Source organism: Palaemon carinicauda, chromosome 32 (genome assembly GCF_036898095.1).
Source record: "Palaemon carinicauda isolate YSFRI2023 chromosome 32, ASM3689809v2, whole genome shotgun sequence".
NCBI classification, from domain to species: Eukaryota; Metazoa; Arthropoda; class Malacostraca; order Decapoda; family Palaemonidae; genus Palaemon; species Palaemon carinicauda.
Window position 1 is genome coordinate 16,529,419 of NC_090756.1, and position 21,856 is coordinate 16,551,274.

The 21,856-nt window shown below is 44.6% G+C and overlaps 1 protein-coding gene across 1 annotated transcript in view; it reads right to left on the reverse strand.

Moving 5' to 3' along the window:
- Nucleotides 1-21,856, reverse strand: part of wcd (U3 small nucleolar RNA-associated protein 18 homolog wicked) — an 81,647-nt gene that overhangs the window by 41,104 nt on the left and 18,687 nt on the right. The window contains exons 3-5 of the mRNA XM_068356087.1: nt 11,765-12,076; nt 4,298-4,618; nt 3,285-3,515 (exon numbers count right to left, since the gene is read on the reverse strand). Of these exons, the coding sequence (XP_068212188.1) occupies nt 3,285-3,515; nt 4,298-4,618; nt 11,765-12,076 (864 nt within the window). The remainder of the gene's footprint in view (nt 1-3,284; nt 3,516-4,297; nt 4,619-11,764; nt 12,077-21,856) is intronic.

Sequence of the window (21,856 nt, forward strand, 5' to 3'; positions counted from 1 at the left end):
ACCCAGACACCTCCCTGGTGTTGTGTGCACCGATGTTTCTTAGTACTACAGAACTCTTGGCAATCGCTCAAGAACGGAGGTTCCTGGTACTGCATTGTTTGGGAGAGGGAGAGGTAAACAAAAGGACTTCCGGGACTTCTTCAATGATAACTTCTACTCGTACAAGTAACAGCAAAGACTCCGATGAAGATGAGGCAGATCCGTAGGAGAAACTTGTAGTTTGCCTTTTACAGGGTCATACAGATCAATGGTGACACTCCCAAGGGGACCAACCGCTAGAGTTATGGGGTCCTTTGACTGGCCAGACAGTACTACATAGGACCCTTCTCTCTGGTTACGGTTCTTTCCTTTTGCCTATTCTTTACAGATTCTCCTCTATCCTCATACACCTGACAACACTGAGATTACCAAACTATTCTTCTTCTCTCAAGGGGTTAACTACTGCACTCTAATTTCAGTGGCTACTTTCCTCTTGGTAAGGGTAGAAGAGACTCTTCAGCTATGGTAAGCAGCTCTTCTAGGAGGACACTCCAAAATCAAACCATTGTTCTCTAGTCTTGGGTAGTGCCATAGCCTCTGTACCATGGTATTCCACTGTCTTGGGTTAGAGTTCTCTTGCTTGAGGGTACACTCGGGCACACTGTTGTATCTAGTTTCTCTTCCTCTTATTTTGTTATATAGTTTTTAAAGTTTATATAGGAAATATTCTAATGTTGTTACTATTCTTAAACATTTTATTTTTCCTTATTTTCTTTCCTCACTGGGCTATTTTACCTGTTGGAGCCCTTGGGCTTATAGCATCCTGCTTTTCCAACTAGGGTTGTAGCTTCCATCCATCCATATACAAAGGCACTTCCCCCAATTTTGGGGGGTAGCCGACACCAACAATGAAACAAAACAAAAAGGGGACCTCTACTCTCTATGTTCCTTCAGCCTAACAAGGGACTCAACCGAGTTCAGTTGGTACTGCTAGGGTGCCACAGCCCAACCTCCCACATTTCCACCACAGATGAAGCTTCATAATGCTGACTCCCCTACTGCTGCTACCTCCGCGGTCATCTAAGGCACCGGAAGAAGCAGCAGGGCCTACTGGAACTGCGTCACAATCGCTCGCCATTCATTCCTATTTCTAGCACGCTCTCTTGCCTCTCTCACATCTATCCTCCTATCACCCAGAGCTTTCTTCACACCATCCATCCACCCAAACCTTGGCCTTCCTCTTGTACTTCTCCCATCAACTCTTGCATTCATCACCTTCTTTAGCAGACAACCATTTTCCATTCTCTCAACATGGCCAAACCACCTCAACACATTCATATCCACTCTAGCCGCTAACTCATTTCTTACACCCGTTCTCTCCCTCACCACTTCGTTCCTAACCCTATCTACTCGAGATACACTAGCCATACTCCTTAGACACTTCATCTCAAACACATTCAATTTCTGTCTCTCCATCACTTTCATTCCCCACAACTCCGATCCATACATCACAGTTGGTACAATCACTTTCTCATATAGAAATCTCTTTACATTCATGCCCAACCCTCTATTTTTTACTACTCCCTTAACTGCCCCCAACACTTTGCAACCTTCATTCACTCTCTGACGTACATCTGCTTCCACTCCACCATTTGCTGCAACAATAGACCCCAAGTACTTAAACTGATCCACCTCCTCAAGTAACTCTCTATTCAACATGACATTCAACCTTGCACCACCTTCCCTTCTCGTACATCTCATAACCTTACTCTTACCCACATTAACTCTCAACTTCCTTCTCTCACACACCTTTCCAAATTCTGTCACTAGTTGGTCAAGCTTCTCTTCTGTGTCTGCTACCAGTACAGTATCATCCGCAAACAACAACTGATTTACCTCCCATTCATGGTCATTCTCGCCTACCAGTTTTAATCCTCGCCCAAGCACTCGAGCATTCACCTCTCTCACCACTCCATCAACATACAAGTTAAACAACCACGGCGACATCACACATCCCTGTCTCAATCCCACTCTCACCGGAAACCAATCACTCACTTCATTTCCTATTCTAACACATGCTTTACTACCTTTGTAGAAACTTTTCACTGCTTGCAACAACCTTCCACCAACTCCATATAACCTCATCACATTCCACATTGCTTCCCTATCAACTCTATCATACGCTTTCTCCAGATCCATAAACGCAACATACACCTTACCTTTTGCTAAATATTTCTTGCATATCTGCCTAACTGTAAAAATCTGATTCATACAACCCCTACCTCTTCTAAAACCACCCTGTACTTCCAAGATTGCATTCTCTGTTTTATCCTTAATCCTATTAATCAATACTCTACCATACACTTTTCCAACTACACTCAACAAACTAATACCTTAGCATTTAATAATAATAATAATAACAGGAACTCTACTGTATATGAAGAGACAGAACGTCCAAGTGATACCACCTCGATGTCTTTCTGGGAACGGGAAAACAATCATCACTTTAGTCGAGTCTATATAGTAAGAGTTTTGTTCACTCATTGAAATATCTTGGCCCTTCCACTAAATTCCAAAGTGCTACGGACAAAAATAACTAGGATAGACAACATTAAACTAAGACTGACAGAGAATGATAACACCAAAAGGCTCTTTATGAAATCTGCAACTGGCCAAGCTGCTGAAATAAATTGCAAGGGGATCTGTCTCGGCATCTGTGAGTCGGCAGCTTGAGCCCTGCTCAAGACCAATAGTTTCTAGTAGTGTCTTTAACTTCACTCTCCCTGTGAGCTAGGGATGAGAAGTTTAGGGGAGCCTATTGGTCTACTTGCCAAGTCATCTGCAGCCAGTGCCAGGCCCTCCCTGGTCCTAACTAGGGTGGAGAGGACTTCGGTACTGATTATAGATTTTAAAGGCTTAAAGGCCACTCATGAGTGGCAGAGGCAAAGGACAGTGACACACCATATATACATATGATCACTACCCAAGCCCCATCTCCACCCAAGCTAGGACCAAGGAGGTCCAGAAAATGGCTGCTGATGACTGCAGGTAGACCTATAGGCTCCCACAAGCCTCCCATCTTTAACCACAAGGATGGTGAGGTTGCAGACACTAAAGAAACTATCAAGTTTTAGCAGGACTCGAACCCCAGTCCGGCAAACACCAAGCAGGGACACTTCCAATAGGCCCCCACAACCCCTGTATGGTTGGTCTCTAGGACAATATTCTGTCCTTGCCTCTGCTATTCATGAGCAGCCTTTAAACTTTTACATAGTTTGTGTCAATACTGTTGATACTGTACTTACCTAATGTTTTCATCTTCTTCATCAACCCAAGCTGGCTTCTTCTTCTTAGCCAGAGAAACCTCCATTTCATGGATATCAAATGGATCATCAGGAATATTTGATTCCTCCCTATCCCTTTTCCTGGATTCATCTTCCCGCTCAGATGGCAACATACAGTCTTCATCCTCATCATCTTCTGAATCTACTTGTTCGTCAATCTTCATACCTCCGAAAAGATCGTCAGTAAGTTCTCTGTAAAAAGATTTAAGACCTATAAAACTATGTTGCCTAGAAAAATGTTAGCTTTACATAAAAATATCACGCATACTGGTAAAAGTAAAGATAAAACATGACTTCTTTTGAACACCTAAGAAAATAAAATCATAGAAATGGGTTTTAGAGGCAAAATCACTTGAAAATAATGATACTGTATAGAAGCTTGATGGCTTATTACATAATCAGCTAATGGGAAAACATATGGCAAGTGTTGATGATGAATAAGTCTGAAGTACAGTATGGATAGATATATATAATTTGCCCCCATAAGAATAGCTGCACTATAAAGTAAAAATTGAAAGGAATAAAAGCTAAGAAAAAAAATGGGGTATAGCCAGGAGCTAAAGGAATACTGCCTACACCCTAATGTACACATGGTGAGCTGGTGAGGTGTAATGACAACAGTAACACTTTAGGGGTTTAATATAGCATGTCATCTACCAAACATGGATGAGAAAGAGAGGAAAAATATGTAATGTACATACATACAATCCTTAACTTACAAACATTCAGATACAAATACATATCTAACTAAAATCTCTGATACTATATCAAAAGTTCATTATGAAATAGTGTAATAAAACTATCATATAATTTAATACAGTAAGATGACATTTGCAATATGGAATAGGACTATCTGCTGACTTCTGCAGCTGGAGGTGAAGCCTACCTTATGCCAAAATGTAACAAAGTTCGACTTACAAACAGCTTCTTTGAACCTATTAAGTTTTAAGTTGAGGACTTTCTGTAAACCTAACCTTTCTCTCTGTTTTTGTTTATCCTCAACCAGAGCATCGACGGTGGTGTACTTAATGGGGACCTTCTGTTCATCATCCACCTTTTCCTCCTTCTCTGTGTCTATAACAAAACTCAGAGCCGGCAAATCCTCAAAGGCAGTCTTCACATTTGCTTCTGAACCTGAATCCTTATTCTTCTCACTATCATCTGTGACTTGTTTCTTCTTTTTGCTTTTTATGGACTTCTTCTTCTTTTTTATTCTTTCCCCAAGGCCTTCAGTATTTTTCTTCTTTGTCTTAAAGCCAAGCAATTTTTTCCCCTGTTTCAACTTCACAGCAGCACTGAAAACATAAATAATCATTCACTGTCAATTTTAGTTAAGAAATAACAAGGGAGACTAAACTAAATTTCTCTTTCATATCATCAACAATTGTAAGTATAAACTCATGGATGTCAAAGGTAATTTTTCATTGGGTTAATTCCTGTTATTTTATGTGTCAAATTACAAGTCAGAATCAATAAACAAATTGAAATGAAAATACATCTTTCATACATAAACTATAAAAATGTTATTTTCATTAGTAAAATAAATTTTTGAATATACTTACCCGATAATCATGTAGCTGTCAACTCCGTTGCCCGACAGAATTCTACGGAAGGGATACGCCAGCGATCGCTATACAAGAGGGGGGTGTACTCACAAGCGCCACCTGTGGCCAGGTACTGCAGTACTTCTTGTTGACACCACTTCAATTTTTCCTCGGTCCACTGGTTCTATGGGGAGGAAGGGTGGGTCAATTAAATCATGATTATCGGGTAAGTATATTCAAAAATTTATTTTACTAATGAAAATAACATTTTTCAATATTAAACTTACCCGATAATCATGTAGCTGATTCACACCCAGGGAGGTGGGTGAAAACCAGTGTACAAGTATATCAAGAAGCTAAGTATCCCGTATTTCATATTATCAGTTATTCAAAATAACAATGAAATTACAAGTACCTGGTAAGGAAGTCGACTTGAGCCATTACTCTGCCTTAAATAAGTTCGTCTTCCTTACTGAGCGCAGCGTTCCTCTTAGGAGGCTGAACAACTCTAAGGTGCTGAAGTATCAAGGGCTGCAACCCATACTAAAGGACCTCATCACAACCTTTAACCTCGGCGCTTCTCAAGAAAGAATTGACCACCCGCCAAATCAACAAGGATGTGGAAGGCTTCTTAGCCGACCGTACAACCCATAAAAAAGTATTCAAGAGAAAGGTTAAAAGGTTATGGGATTATGGGAATGTAGTGGCTGAGCCCTCGCCTACTACTGCATTCGTTGCTACGAATGGTCCCAGGGTGTAGCAGTACTCGTAAAGAGACTGGACATCTTTGAGATAGAATGATGCGAACACTGACTTGCTTCTCCAATAGGTTGCATCCATAACACTCTGCAGAGAATGGTTCTGTTTGAAGGCCACTGAAGTAGCCACAGCTCCCACTTCATGTGTCCTTACCTTCAGCAAAGCAAGGTCTTCTTCCTTCAGATGAGAATGTGCTTCCCTAATCAGAAGCCTGAATAGTAAGAAACTGAGTTCTTAGAACTTGGGAAAGAAGGTTTCTTGATAGCACACCATAAGGCTTCTGATTGTCCTCGTAAAGGTTAAGACCTTTTTAGATAGTACCTAAGAGCTCTAACTGGGCAAAGTACTCTCTCCAGTTCATTCCCCACCAAGTTGGACAGGCTTGGGATCTCGACCGACTTAGGCCAAGGACGTGAAGGAAGCTCGTTTAGCAAAAACCGAGCTGCAAGGAACATGTAGCCGTTTCAGATGTGAAAACAATGATCCTGCTGAAGGCGTGGATCTCACTTACTCTTTTAGCTGTTGTCAAGCACACGAGGAAAAGAGTTTTTAATGTGAGGTCCTAAAAAGAGGCTGATTGGAGAGGTTCAAATCTTGATGACATAAGGAACCTTAGGACCACGTCTAGATTCCAGCCTGGAGTGGACAACCGACGTTCCTTTGAGGTCTCAAAAGACCTAGGGAGGTCCTGTAGATCTTTGTTGGTGGAAAGATCCAAGCCTCTGTGGCGGAAAACCGCTGCCAACATACTTCTGTAACCCTTGATCGTAGGAGCTGAAAGGGATCTTACTTTCCTTAGATGTAACAGGAAGTCAGCAATCTGGGTTACAGTGGTACTGGTTGAGGAAACTGCATTGGTCTTGTACCAGCTACGGAAGACTTCCCCTTGAGACTGATAGATTCTGAGAGTGGATGTTCTCCTTGCTCTGGCAAACGCTCTGGCTGCCTCCTTCGAAAAGCCCCTAGCTCTTGAGAGTCTTTCGAAAGTCTGAAGGCAGTCAGACGAAGATCGTGGAGGTTTGGGTGTACCTTCTTTACGTGAGGTTGACGTAGAAGGTTCACTCCTAGAGGAAGAGTCCTGGGAATGTCGACCAGCCATTGCAGTACCTCTATGAACCATTCTCTCGCGGGCCAGAGCGGAGCCAATCCACGTCAGCCGTGTCCCTTTGCGAGAGGAGAACTTCTGAAGTACCCTGTTGACAATCTAAAACGGCGGGAATGCATACAGGTCGAGATGGGACAAATCCAGCAGAAAAGCATCCACGTGAACTGCTGCTGGGTCTGGAATCGGAGAACAATACAACAGGAGTCTCTAGGTTATCGAGGTAGCGAACAGATCTAAGGTTGGCTGACCCCACAGGGCCCAAAGTCTGCTGCAAACACTCTTGTGAAGGGTCCACTCTGTGGGGATGACCTGACCCTTCCGGCTGAGGCGATCTGCCATGACATTCATACCGCCCTGAATGAACCTCGTTACCAGCGTGAGCTTTCGATCTTTTGACCAGATGAGGAGGTCCCTTGCGATCTAGAACAACTTCCACGAAAGAGTCCCTCCCTGCTTGAAGATGTAAGCCAGGGCTGTGGTGTTGTCAGAGTCCACCTCCACCACCTTGTTAAGCTGGAGGGACTTGAAGTTTATCAAGGCCAGAAGAACCGCCAACAACTCCTTGCAATTGATGTGAAGTGTCCTTTGCTCCTGATTCCATGTTCCCGAGCATTCCTGTCCGTCCAAAGTCGCACCCCAGCCCGTGTCTGATGCGTCCGAGAGGAGACGGCGGTCGGGTTTCTGAACAGCCAAAAGTAGACTTCCTTGAGAAGAAAGCTGTTCTTACACCACGCGAGAGAGGACCTCCTCTCTTCGGAAACAAGAACTGAGACCGTCTCTAGCGTCATGTCCTTTATCCAGTGAGCAGCTAGATGATACTGAAGGGGGGGAGGTGGAGTCTCCCTAACACGATGAACAGGGCCAGCGATGAAAGTGTCCCTGTTAGACTCATCCACTACCTGACTGAGCATCGGTTCCTTCTCAGCATGCTCTGGATGCATTCTAGGGCTTGGAAGATCCTTGGGGCCGACGGAAAAGCCCGAAAAGCTCGACTCTGAAGATCCATACCCAGGTAGACAATGGTCTGGGATGGGACGAGCTGAGACTCCTCAAAATTGACCAGGAGGCCCAGTTCCTTGGTCAGATCCATAGTCCATCTGAGAATCTCCAGACAGCGACGACTTGTGGGAGCTCTTAAAAGCCAGTCGTCTGACGGAGCCGGACACAAGATCATGGTACTGCTGCACAGTCTGTGAACTGTCAACCATGGGGAAGCGAGGAAGTACAGTGACAACCCGAAGCTGTCTAGACTGTCTGGGTCGTATAGACAACTCCTTATCGGGTTGCTGAGGTTGCCGCACTGCGTCACAACAAGTCACTTCTGCTGGTTGTTGAACGTCTTCCCAGTGACACACTGACTCCGTAAACAAAAAATCCTCTAACAAGGACTAAGCTTGGACTGCAAGTCTTGCAACACAGCTCAAGGTCTATGGGAGCAGGTGTGGTAACAGACGGGGTTAGCGACTGAAGTGGAACCATTACCTTCCCTGGAAGCATGTTATGCTTAAATAAAAGTCCATAGGAGGCTACGCAGCAAAAGGCTCCTCTCCAAATGACAGAGTCCTCAAGGGAATATCAGAAGGAGGGAGAAAAGCACTTTCTCATCTACAGGGACCATATCCGAGAAAAGCTAAGTTCTCTCAGTGAGGGTTTCACTGGTGCAAAAGCAGCAGACTAGAAGGCAACGTTATGAAACTGCTTGACAGTCTAGTGAGTTGGCAACAACCAAAGATGTGTGACTGAGAAGCATGCGGTAAGGTATGCAGAGCATGCTGTATGTAGAGCATGCTGTATGCAGAGCATGCTGTATGTAGAGCATGCTGTAAGAGAAGCAGAGCATGTTGCATGGCGTGTAACATTTCTCAGAAATTCCATGACCAGTGCTAGATTGAGTAATATCACATTACTGTCCATTGAAAGTGCACGTGCCGAGGGAATTGATTTAGACTGTTTTGTTGATGAATTTGATAGCAGGCATGATAATCGTAGAATTAAGCTGCACTAAATATACGATCTATAATCTACTTCACCTCAGGACAGGGAAACTCGCCCTGTTGGCAACACTGCATTACTTCATGCATGCTTGCATGGGGTTTTAATATCAACATAATATTTACATTACATTCATAACTCATGATTCATTTTTGTTTTGAAGATATTTTGCCATATTTGCGATTTGTTAAAAATATATTGCAAGGAATACATATATATTTTTTTATAGTAATACGAATAACCTCCATTATCATAATGTTTGTGTAGGCATACATGTATATGATTACAAATGCAAGTTATGAAAGTAATGAGGTGTTATTATTGTCATTTGTTATTTCAAAGTTGAATGGGAAGAGGCTCAAGTTGAGGAGAAAGTGGCAGATGCATGCGTTGAGGTGGCTGACTCCTAGCATGAGTTTCTAGTCTCAAGAGTTGCGCTTGCTGTAGGGGTAGCGGATGCGCAGTAGCAGGTTCCTGAGGAACGAGTTGAGGTTCCTGAGGTGTGAGCTGCGAGAGTTGAGGTAGCGGCTGCGCAGAACGCAGTTCTTGTCTCGCGAGTTGAGGTTCCTGAGGTGCTAGCCTAAGGAGTTGAGGCTCTCGCCTTGAGGAGGGTTGAGGTCGCTGCAGCGAGTGCTGAGGTGGCTGCCTCATGGATGGAAGAGGTTGTCGTACCTCAAGAGATTGATGCCTCGCTGGTGGAACCGCAGGCGGAAGCGGAGGAAGTAAGGCATAAGACTCCTGCTCCCATTGCTGAGGTTGCCTTAAGGAAGGCGGAGGTTGCTGCACACCGCTGGTAACTGGCAACTCAGTACGCGGTAAGGTATCCTGAGGAACCTCAACTTCGTACGCCTGGCAGACTGGACTGCGGTGAGGCGGAGCGATCGCAGGAGGAGGTGTAACCTTCTCAGCCTGACACTCACGCATTAAGACCGCAAGCTGTGACTGCATGGACTGCAGCAAAGTCATCTTGGGGTCGACAGACGCTAAGGTCTGCTGAGGCAAAGCCTTAACAGAAGATGAGGTCTGTTGCGGCATCACCTTACCTCCTTAGGAGGTGTGCAGTCACCTGATGACTGCGGAGAGTCAGAGCTAATCCAATGACTGCAACCAGGTTGTAGAACTCTTGAGGTCTGGACTTTGCGTTTGAGAGGTCTTGAGACCTGAGTCCAGCGTTTTCTCCCTGACATTTCTTCTGCAGACGAGTAAAAGACGGGCTCAATCGTCTGCGGGTGGGAGTGACGGTCTCTGTAAGACACGCCCGCAACCACCGAGGATACTTCTGTGCGCCGATCAAGGCCTGCCGAACCCTTTTGCCCTTCGACATTGCTTCTCCCCTGGGCTTGGGAGCTTGCAAGAGGTCCCGGACTGGGAGGACGACTGGCACGCACAGAAGTACCCTCACGCACAACACTGACACACTTTGCGCTAATCACTTATCACTTTTGATTTTCTGTTTGCACTTATTTCACTGAACTCGAAACTTTAAGTGGTTTGTACCTGAAACACGCAATTCTATCCTTCCTTAAAAGTTAGTAATTGCGAAAACAGAATTACAATGTAACAGAAAAATCTAAAGAAAGATAAATAATTCAGTGGCTGGAAAGAGACTAAACACTAGATCAAATAAACTACGTTTAAAATCTCTCACCGCATAAAGCTTGAGAACAAGAATAAAACTCATGAAACGTTTACCTTCTTCCCCTAAAGAGACTAGGGAGAAGAGCAAAAACGATAACAACGTTACTCGCTTGAACGAAACGTTTATCCAGCTCTCTCTCCCTCCGTCTCTATCTCTCTCTCTCTCTCTCTCTTGACTTAGAACCTGAGAGAAGAGCCCAATCATATATATCGTTAAAACATATTATTGTTAAAGGAAAAAAACTGAAATATTTCCCAAATAAAAAGTTCCTTTATTAGAATTAAAACCATTAAGCTAAGAAAGAATGAACAAAACGCTAAAAACGGTTACTCTTACTGCAACGTGACACCGTGAAAAATCTCTCTCTATCGTAACGATAGAGCGCAAGTTGAACGTACTGAACGTCAACAACTGCGGAGACAAAACAAAACGTTAGTTCAACTTTGAAAACAGTACGAGACTATCAAAGAAATTCTTTCAAAAACATTAAAATAGCATAATATGTTAACAGGTAAAACCGAAATGACGGGCTCAATGTTAATTAACTTCGGTACCAAGAAAAGACCGCCTACTATTAGGAAAGGTCGAATATAAACAAATATAAAAATTAATTTTAATAAGTTTATAATAAAAGGAAGTTAATCGAAGAGGCCTAAGAAAGGCGGAGAGATAAAAAATAAATCTATAACTTTTGTTAAGCAAAATTAAGAAAGAGAGTCTATACTCTCTTAGACACCAACACTTCCGTCTAAGGGAAGGGTCGGCCATTTAAAGGTGAAAGAGAGTTCATACTCTCTTCGTCACCATAATTAATCAAATTAATTCCAAAAGCTGCTAAGCTAATAATAAAACTTCCTGAATAGCGAAAGCTGAAATCTTAGAGCAATACTTCACCAAAAACCGTGAACAAGACTCCAAAATTATAAGCGTATCCATGAACGTCTTGCCGGAAGCACGACAGAGGAAAAATTGAAGTGGTGTCAACAAGAAGTACTGCAGTACCTGGCCACAGGTGGCGCTTGTGAGTACACCCCCCTCTTGTATAGCGATCGCTGGCGTATCCCTTCCGTAGAATTCTGTCGGGCAACGGAGTTGACAGCTACATGATTATCGGGTAAGTTTAATATTGAAAAAGTGACTCATGTCAGCCTATTCAACATAGAAACATTTGCTGCAAGTTTGAACTTTTGAGGTTCCACCAATTCAACTACCTGATTAGGAAAATCATTCCACAACTTGGTCACAGCTGGAATAAAATTTCTAGAATATTGTGTAGTATTGAGCCTCATGATTGAGAAGGCCTGACTATTAGAATCAACTGCATACCAAGTATTACGAACAGTACGGTACTGTCCAGGAAGACCAGGACAGACAGCAAAGTAAGAGAAAGAGAGAGACATACCTTTCTTCCAATTCATCAGAGTTCAAAGAAAGATTTCCTTGCAGGGTGCTGTCAAGTGTAGTTTCAGTATCTCCTTTGCAAGTTGACTGAGAGACAGACCCATCCTCTATATTGGACTTCTTTTTGGGGCTGGTTTTCTTCATTTTCTTTTTCTTTGGATTCTCCTCCGAACTTTCATCTGTCTTCTTGTCCACTTTCTTTACACTGTCAGTTGAAAAGTTCGGCAACTGATGAATAACACACTGCTCGGCTGAGATTGAATCTACCTTATTTGCTTCACTTTCCCCTGGTTTGATTTCTATGTTACTCTCCCTGTAATTCAAAATTTAATATAATTATTCTAGAGATATTTAATCAGGTCACTAAGTCCCCTCTATGTAATATACTCACAAGGCAAGCCTTTATGATTTTTTTTTAAATGCAAAATGATATTTTAATTATAAAATAAATTTTTTAATATACTTACCCGGTGAATATATAACAGCTGCAACTCTGTTGCTCGACAGACAAAAAACAGTAAAAACTCGCCAGCGATCGCTATACAGGTTGCGGGTGTGCCCACCAGCGCCAACTGTCGGCCAGATACCACTCTCGATGTAAACAAAGACTCAATTTCTTCTCATCCCACTGCGTCTCTATTGGGGAGGAAGGGAGGGTCGTTTAATTTATATATTCACCGGGTAAGTATATTCAAAAATTTATTTTATAATTAAAATATCATTTTTAAATATTTAACTTAGCCGGTGAATATATAACAGCTGATTCACACCCAAGGAGGTGGGTAGAGACCAGTTAAATATGTTTACATCGTATAAGCTAAGAGTTTTTTTATTTCATTTTGACAGTTATCAATATAACAAAAACAAAATAAATAGGTACCTGGTAAGGAAGTCGACTTAGACGATTACTCTGCCTTGTAAGTACGTCTTCCTTACGGAGCCCCGCGATCCTCTTAGGATGCTGACAGACCCCCAGGAGCTGAAGTATCAAGGGCTGCAACCCATACAACAGGACCTCATCAAACCCCTAATCTGGGCGCTCTCAAGAAATGACTTTGACCACCCGCCAAATCAACCAGGATGCGAAAGGCTTCTTAGCCTTCCGGACAACCCATAAAAACAACATTAAAACATTTCAAGAGACAGATTAAAAGGATATGGAATTAGGGAATTGTAGTGGTTGAGCCCTCACCCACTACTGCACTCGCTGCTACGAATGGTCCCAGTGTGTAGCAGTTCTCGTAAAGAGACTGGACATCTTTCAACTAAAATGACGCGAACACTGACTTGCTTCTCCAATAGGTTGCGTCCATTATACTTTGCAGAGATCTATTTTGCTTAAAGGCCACGGAAGTTGCTACAGCTCTAACCTCGTGCGTCTTAACCTTAAGCAAAGATCGGTCTTCCTCACTCAGGTGTGAATGAGCTTCTCGTATTAACAATCTGATAAAGTATGACCAAGCATTCTTTGACATAGGCAAGGATGGTTTCTTAACCGAACACCATAAAGCTTCAGATTGGCCTCGTAAAGGTTTAGTACGAGCTAAGTAGAACTTAAGAGCTCTAACAGGGCATAAGACTCTTTCTAGTTCATTACCTACGATCTCCGATAAGCTGGGAATATCGAAAGATTTAGGCCAAGGACGAGAAGGTAGCTCATTTTTGGCTAGAAAACCAAGTTGCAGCGAACAAGTAGCTTTTTCTGACGAAAACCCGATGTTCTTGCTGAAGGCATGAATCTCACTGACTCTTTTAGCCGAGGCTAAGCATACCAGGAAAAGAGTCTTAAGAGTGAGATCTTTCAGGGAGGCTGACTGTAAAGGCTCAAACCTGTCTGACATGAGGAATCTTAGGACCACGTCTAAATTCCACCCAGGAGTAGCCAAACGACGCTCCTTAGTGGTCTCGAAAGACTTAAGGAGGTCTTGCAGATCTTTATTGTTGGAAAGATCTAAGCCTCTATGCCGGAAGACCGATGCCAACATGCTTCTGTAGCCCTTGATAGTGGGAGCTGAAAGGGATCGTCCTTTTCTCAGGTATAAGAGAAAATCAGCTATTTGGGCTACAGAGGTACTGGTCGAGGATACAGAAACTGACTTGCACCAGTCTCGGAAGACTTCCCACTTCGATTGGTAGACTCTAATGGTAGACGCTCTCCTTGCTCTAGCAATCGCACTGGCTGCCTCCTTCGAAAAGCCTCTAGCTCTCGAGAGTCTTTCGATAGTCTGAAGGCAGTCAGACGAAGAGCGTGGAGGCTTTGGTGTACCTTCTTTACGTGTGGCTGACGTAGAAGGTCTACTCTTAGAGGAAGACTTCTGGGAACGTCTACTAACCATCGAAGTACCTCGGTGAACCATTCTCTCGCGGGCCAGAGGGGAGCAACTAACGTCAACCTTGTCCCTTCGTGAGAGGCGAACTTCTGCAGTACCTTGTTGACAATCTTGAATGGTGGGAATGCGTAAAGATCCAGATGTGACCAATCTAGGAGGAAGGCATCTATATGTATTGCTGCTGGGTCCGGGACTGGAGAGCAATAGATTGGAAGCCTCTTGGTCAGCGAGGTTGCAAAGAGATCTATGGTGGGTTGACCCCAAGTCGCCCAAAGTCTCTTGCACACATCCTTGTGGAGGGTCCATTCGGTTGGAATTACTTGACCTTTCCGACTGAGACAATCTGCTAGGACGTTCAAGTCGCCCTGGATGAACCTCGTTACTAGGGAGATGCCTCGATCTTTTGACCAGATGAGCAGGTCCCTTGCGATCTCGTACAACGTCAGTGAGTGGGTACCTCCCTGTTTGGAGATGTACGCCAAGGCCGTGGTGTTGTCCGAGTTTACTTCCACCACTTTGCCTCAAAGGAGATACTCGAAGCTTCTCAAGGCCAGATGAACCGCCAAAAGCTCCTTGCAGTTGATATGCATGCTCCTCTGACTCGAGTTCCACAGACCTGAGCATTCCCGACCGTCCAGCGTCGCGCCCCAGCCCAAGTCCGATGCGTCCGAGAAGAGAACGTGGTTGGGTATCTGAACTGCCAGGGGAAGACCCTCTCTTAGGCTGATGTTGTCCTTCCACCAAGTCAGACAAGACTTTATCTTTTCGGAAATCGAGATCGAGACCGCCTCTAGCGTCTTGTCCTTTTTCCAGTGAAAAGCCAGATGGAATTGAAGAGGACGGAGGTGTAGTCTTCCTAGTGATACAAATTGCTCCAGGGATGACAGCGTCCCTACCAGACTCATCCACAGCCTGACTGAGCAGCGTTCTTTCTTCAGCATCTTCTGGATGGAGAGCAGGGCTTGATCTATTCTGGGGGCCGACGGAAAAGCCCGAAAAGCTTGACTGTGAATCTCCATCCCTAAATACAGAATAGTTTGGGATGGGACCAGCTGCGACTTTTCCAAATTGACTAGGAGTCCCAATTCCTTGGTCAGATCTAGAGTCCAATTGAGATCCTTCAGACAGCGACGACTGGAAGAGGCTCTGAGAAGCCAGTCGTCCAAATAAAGGGAGGCTCGGATGCCCGATAAGTGGAGGAATTTCGCCACATTCCTCATCAGCCTCGTAAATACGAGAGGAGCTGTGCTTAGGCCAAAGCACAGGGCCCGAAACTGGTAAACCACATCTTCGAAGACGAATCTCAGAAAGGGTTGGGAGTCTGAGTGAATGGGGATGTGGAAGTAGGCGTCCCTTAGGTCTAGAGAGACCATCCAGTCTTCCTTTCTGACCGCTGCTAAGACTGACTTTGTGGTCTCCATGGAAAACTTCGTCTTTGTGACAAAGACATTCAGAGCACTGACGTCTAGCACCGGTCTCCAACCTCCTGTCTTCTTTGATACTAGGAAGAGACGGTTGTAAAACCCCGGTGATTGAAGGTCCGAGACTTTGACCACCGCTCCCTTCTCTAGCAAAAGAGACACTTCCAGTTTCAGGGCTTGTCTCTTTTCTTCCTCTCTGTACCTGGGAGAGAGATCGATGGGGGACGTCGCTAGAGGGGGTTTGCGTACAAAAGGGATTTTGTACCCCTCTCTGAGCAACCTCACAGATTGTTGATCTGCGCCTCTCTTCTCCCAGGCTTGCCAGAAGTTCTTGAGTCTGGCTCCTACTGCTGTCTGAAGTTGCGGGCAGTCAGATTCTGCCCTTAGAGGACTTGGATCCTTTCCTCTTCCCTCGCTTCCCTTCGGCACGAGCACCTCCCCTGCTGGAGGCTCTGCCACGAAAGGGCGGTATAAACCGAGACGCTGGAGTGTCTATCCTCGGTCTAGCAGACAATGTTGGCAAAGGGGGAGCTTTGCGAGCCGAGGACGCAACTAGATCGTGGGTTTCCTTCTGTACTAAAGACAAGGCAATTTCCTTTACCAAGACTTCAGGAAACAGGCACTTGGATAAGGGCGCAAAGAGTAGCTCAGATCTTTGGCATGGCGTCACTCCAGCAGACAGGAAAGAACATAGAGACTCTCGTTTCTTCAGGACTCCGGACGTGAATGAAGCGGCAAGTTCGTTGGACCCATCACGGACGGCCTTGTCCATGCAGGACATAATGAGCAAGGAAACATCCTTATCCGCAGAAGAGATTTTCCTACTCAGGGCTCCTAAACACCAGTCTAGGAAGTTAAAGACTTCGAAAGCCCTAAATATACCTTTAAGAAGGTGGTCCAGGTCCGATGGTGACCAACAAATCTTCGAGCGTCTCATGGCAAGGCGGCGGGGAGAGTCTACAAGACTTGAGAAGTCGCCCTGGGCAGAGGCAGGAACTCCCAAGCCGAGAACTTCTCCCGTGGCATACCAGACGCTCGATCTAGACGAGAGTTTAGATGGGGGGAAGGCAAATGCTGTCTTCCCTAAACTCTTCTTGGTCTCTAACCAATCGCCCAACAGTCGCAAAGCTCTCTTGGATGAGCGAGAGAGAAGGAGTTTAGTAAAGGCAGGCACGGTAGCAGGAACGCCTAATACAAACTCCGACGGCGGCGAACGAGGAGCCACAGAAACAAAGTGGTCAGGGAACAACTCCTTAAACACAGCCATGACTTTTCTAAAGTCCAAGGATGGTTGAGCTGCCTTAGGCTCATCAAGTTCTGAAGGTTGATCCTCTTGTGGTTCAGCAACGTCCTCATCTGACAGTTCCTCATCCGATAACTGATGAGAAAACGGCAAAGGAGTGGGCAACGTTTGACTCGCCGAGTCCGGTCGCACTGGTGCATGCGTGACGGAGCCGGACGCAGCGTCATGGAACTGCTGCACAGTCTGGGAACTGTCAACAACCATGGGTGCGCGAGGACGCACAGCGTCCACCCGAGACTGTTTAGACCGTCTGGGTTGTGCAGTCAACACCATACCGGGTTGCGGAGGTTGACGCACCGCGTCAAAACAAGTCACCTCTGATGGTTGATGAACGTCCTGAACGTCAACAACCACCTCCGTGCGTTGTCTAACGTCAACGTGCGGCTGGAAACCCACACTGGGTCGCATCGGTGGAGGTACTACCCCAACTGGTTGACGCGAGAAAGCTACCTCAACGTCAACAGGACGCACAACAGACCGCTTGGATGGTTGTTGGCCAGAAGGTTCAGCAGCAACCTTCTCCGCATTGAAGTCCTCCATCAAGGACGCAAGCTTGGACTGCATGTCCTGCAGTAACACCCATTTAGGGTCTACGGAAGCAGGTGCGGCGACAGACGGGGTGAGCGACTGAGGCGGCACAACTTTGCCTCTCTTAGGCGGCGAGCAGTCATCAGATGACGGCAACGAGTCCGAACTGTCCCAGTGGCTACAACCGGGACGTTGGACTTGTCCTGAAGGGACCGACTTACGTTTCAAAGGTCTGGAGACCTTGGTCCAAGGTTTCTTACGAGAAACACCTTCGGACGACGAGGTAAAAATGGGCTCTCTCGTCTTACGTTGGTAGGGGCGATCTTGGGGAGATACGCCTGATACCATAGAGGGAACGTCTGTTCGCTGATCAAGGCCTCTCGAACCCATGAGTCGTACGACATTGCTTCTCCCCTGGGCTTGGGAGCTTGCAAGAGGTCCCGGACTAGGAGGACGACAGGCACGAACAGACGAACCCTCAAGCGCAACACTGTTCACAACACTTTGAGAAACACTAGGCACTTTAACACTTTCCGCCGCGGCACTTTGGCACTTTAGTTCCTTTACGTCCGCCATGAGTTGATTCCGGTCACTTGCTAGGGCCTCAACTCTCTCCCCCAAGGCATGGATAGCACGCATCATGTCTTGCATCGACGGTTCCTGAGTGCTAGGAGGGGGGTTAGGAACAACCACTACAGGGGAAGGATTAGGTTCAGGGGCATGTGGAGAGGAAAAATCTACCGACCTAGAAGAACTTCTCCTTACCCTATCTCTCTCTAGTCTGCGTGTATATTTCTCAAATTCGATAAAATCGAATTCCGAAAGGCCCACGCATTCCTCACACCGATCTTCCAATTGACAGGTTTTACCCCGACAATTGGAACAAACAGTGTGAGGGTCGAGAGAAGCCTTTGGAAGACGCCTATGACAGTCCCTAGCATTACATTTTCTGAACTTGGGAACTTGTGAAAGGTCAGCCATTTTGAATTAGTCAAGGGAAAATTCCAAAAAACGATCTAAGTCATCAACAATTAATCCGATCCAAAAAAGAGTTCAAGGATTTATTTGAAGAAAAACACCTGTACTGCGAAAGCTCAAACCAAATTAAAGTACTTCACCAAATATGATGTGAAAAAACTCCAGGTTCAACAGCGAGTAAAGTACGTCTTGTCGACACGTCGACAGAGAAGAAATTGAGTCTTTGTTTACATCGAGAGTGGTATCTGGCCGACAGTTGGCGCTGGTGGGCACACCCGCAACCTGTATAGCGATCGCTGGCGAGTTTTTACTGTTTTTTGTCTGTCGAGCAACAGAGTTGCAGCTGTTATATATTCACCGGCTAAGTTAAATATTTCAAAATTATATTATAACAAGACGAGGAATTTGAATAAATCAAGAGATGTTAAAAGGAATGGGTATATCAAAGATTCTCTATTTTAATTTGTATTTTTCCTAATTAATGCATACAAACCTGATTCCTTTCATAGGAGGAAGACTTTGACAAAAGAGCGTGCTAGAAATAGGAATGAATGGAGAGCAATTGTGACGCAGTTCTGATAAGCCCTGCTTCTTCTTTCGATCGCCTTGGTGACCGCTGAGGTAACAGCAGTAGGGGATTCAGCATATGAAGCTTGTTTGCAGTGGATAACATGAGAGGTTAGACTGTGGCACTCTAACAGTACCAACTAAACTCAGCTAATGCCTCATCAGGCTGGGAGGGGCGAAGAGAAGAAAAATCCTTTTTTGCTCTTATTTTCGTGTCGGCTACCCGCCCCAAATTGGGCGACGTCTCTTGGTAGATAGAAAAGACTTCTACGAAGCTGACAAGGGCATTAAACTTTCAAAAAGTTATGGCAAACATGATTGTCTATTGAGTAGGCCCAGGGTGACCAGATTTTGAAAATTGAAATAAGGGACAACTGAATTGGAGAGGTAGTTGAACAATACAGACACACAACTTATGTGAAGTTACACAGGCTGTAACGCATCATGAAGTCCTTCAAGGCTTCAAGGCTAGGTCCAGATTGTCCAGGACCTATTTCATTGACTTTCCTTTTGTTTAAAAGTGTGTTCATTGTAGATTTTGTTACAAACAGCTGTTCATTACATGTGACAAAGCATTACAATATTGCAATCAAGCATGTTTTACAGCTTCAAAGAATTCAACTAAAATTTCAATAGTATATTGTATTTGTTTTTCAAATACTGAAAATATGGGACAAAAGGCATCCAGGGAAGGGTCAATACAGGACATGGGACAAATGTCATAAATATGGGACAATCCTGTCAAATAAGGGACATCAGGTCATCCTGGGTAGGCCTTCCCATCCGACTGGCGGAGCAGCCCTCTCTTTGACCTTTAACATAGGAATTGTAAGGTCATTCAGGATAATATAAAAAGACTACAGTTTATAGTTTGGAAAAATGTTATTTTCATTAGTAAAATAAATTTTTGAATATACTTACCCGATGATCATATAGCTGTCAGCTCTGCTGCCCGACAGAAAAACCTACGGGCGGAATACGCCAGCGATCGCTATACAGGTGGGGGTGTACATCAACAGCGCCATCTGTCAAGTAGGTACTCAAGTACTCGATGTCAACACAGAACCAATTTTCTCCTCTGTCCACTGGGTCTCTATTGGGGAGGACGGGTGGGTCCTTTAATTTATGATCATCGGGTAAGTATATTCAAAAATTTATTTTACTAATGAAAATAACATTTTTCAATATTAAACTTACCCGATGATCATATAGCTGATTCACACCCAGGGGGGTGGGTAGAGACCAGCATTACATGTTGACATTATGTGAGCTAAGTATTCCGTATTTCATTTTAGCAGTTATTCAAAATAACAAACATAAAATAAATAAGTACCTGGTAAGGAAGTCGACTTGAACAATTACTCTGCCTTTTTAAGTAGGTCTTCCTTACTGAGCCTCGCGATCCTCATAGGATGCTGAGCGACTCCTAGGAGCTGAAGTATGAAGGGTTGCAACCCATACTAAAGGTCCTCATCAAAACCTCTAATCTAGGCGCTTCTCAAGAAATGACTTTGACCACCCGCCAAATCAAGTAGGATGCGAAAGGTTTCTTAGCCTTCCGGACAACCCAAAAACAATAATAAAACATTTCAAGAGAAAGATTAAAAAGGTTATGGAATTAGGGAATTGTAGTGGTGGAGCCCTCACCACTACTGCACTCGTTGCTACGAATGGTCCCAGAGTGTAGCAGTTCTCGTAAAGAGACTGGACATTCTTAAGATAAAAGACGCGAACACTGATTTGCTTTTCCAATAGGTTGCGTCGAATATACTTTGCAGAGATCTATTTTGTTTAAAGGCCACGGAAGTTGCGACAGCTCTAACTTCGTGTGTCCTTACCTTCAGCAAAGCTTGGTCTTCCTCATTCAGATGGGAATGAGCTTCTCGTATTAACAGTCTGATAAAATAGGATAAAGCATTCTTTGACATAGGTAAAGAAGGATTCTTAACCGAACACCATAAAGCTTCAGACGGGCCTCGTAAAGGTTTTTAAATAGAACTTAAGAGCTCTTACAGGACATAATACTCTTTCTAGTTCATTTCCAACCATACGATAAGTTTGGAATATCGAACGATATTGGTCAAGGCCGAGAAGGCAGCTCGTGTTTGGCTAGAAAACCAAGTTGTAGAACATGTAGCCGTTTCGGATGAGAATCCGATGTTCTTGCTGAAGGCATGAATCTCACTGACTCTTTTAGCTGTGGTTAAGCATATTAGGAAAAGAGTCTTAAAGGTGAGATCTTTCAGGGAGGCTGATTGAAGCGGTTCGAACCTGTCTGACATAAGGAATCTTAGTACCACGTCTAAATTCCAACCAGGTGTAACCAAACGACGCTCCTTCGTGGTCTCAAAAGACTTAAGGAGGTCCTGTAGATCTTTATTGTTGGAAAGATCTAAGCCTCTGTGACGGAAGACTGATGCCAACATGCTTCTGTAACCCTTGATAGTGGGAGCTGAAAGAGATCGTTCTTTCCTCAGATATAAGAGAAAGTCAGCTATTTGAGTTACAGAGGTACTGGTCGAGGATACGGATACTGACTTGCACCAGTTTCGGAAGATTTCCCACTTCGATTGGTAGATTCTAAGGGTGGATGTTCTCCTTGCTCTAGCAAACGCTCTGGTTGCCTCCTTCGAAAAGCCTCTAGCTCTCGAGAGTCTTTCGATAGTCTGAAGGCAGTCAGACGAAGAGCATGGAGGCCTTGGTGTACCTTCTTTACGCGTGGCTGACGTAGAAGGTCCACCCTTAGGGGAAGTGTTCTGGGAACGTCTACTAGCCATCGAAGTACCTCGGTGAGTCATACTCTCGCGGGCCAGAGGGAAGCAACTAGCGTCAACCTTGTCCCTTCGTGAGAGGCGAACTTCTGCAGTACCTTGTTGACAATCTTGAACGGAGGGAATGCATATAGATCTAGATGTGACCAATCTAGTAGAAAGGCATCTATATGAACTACTGCTGGGTCCGGGATA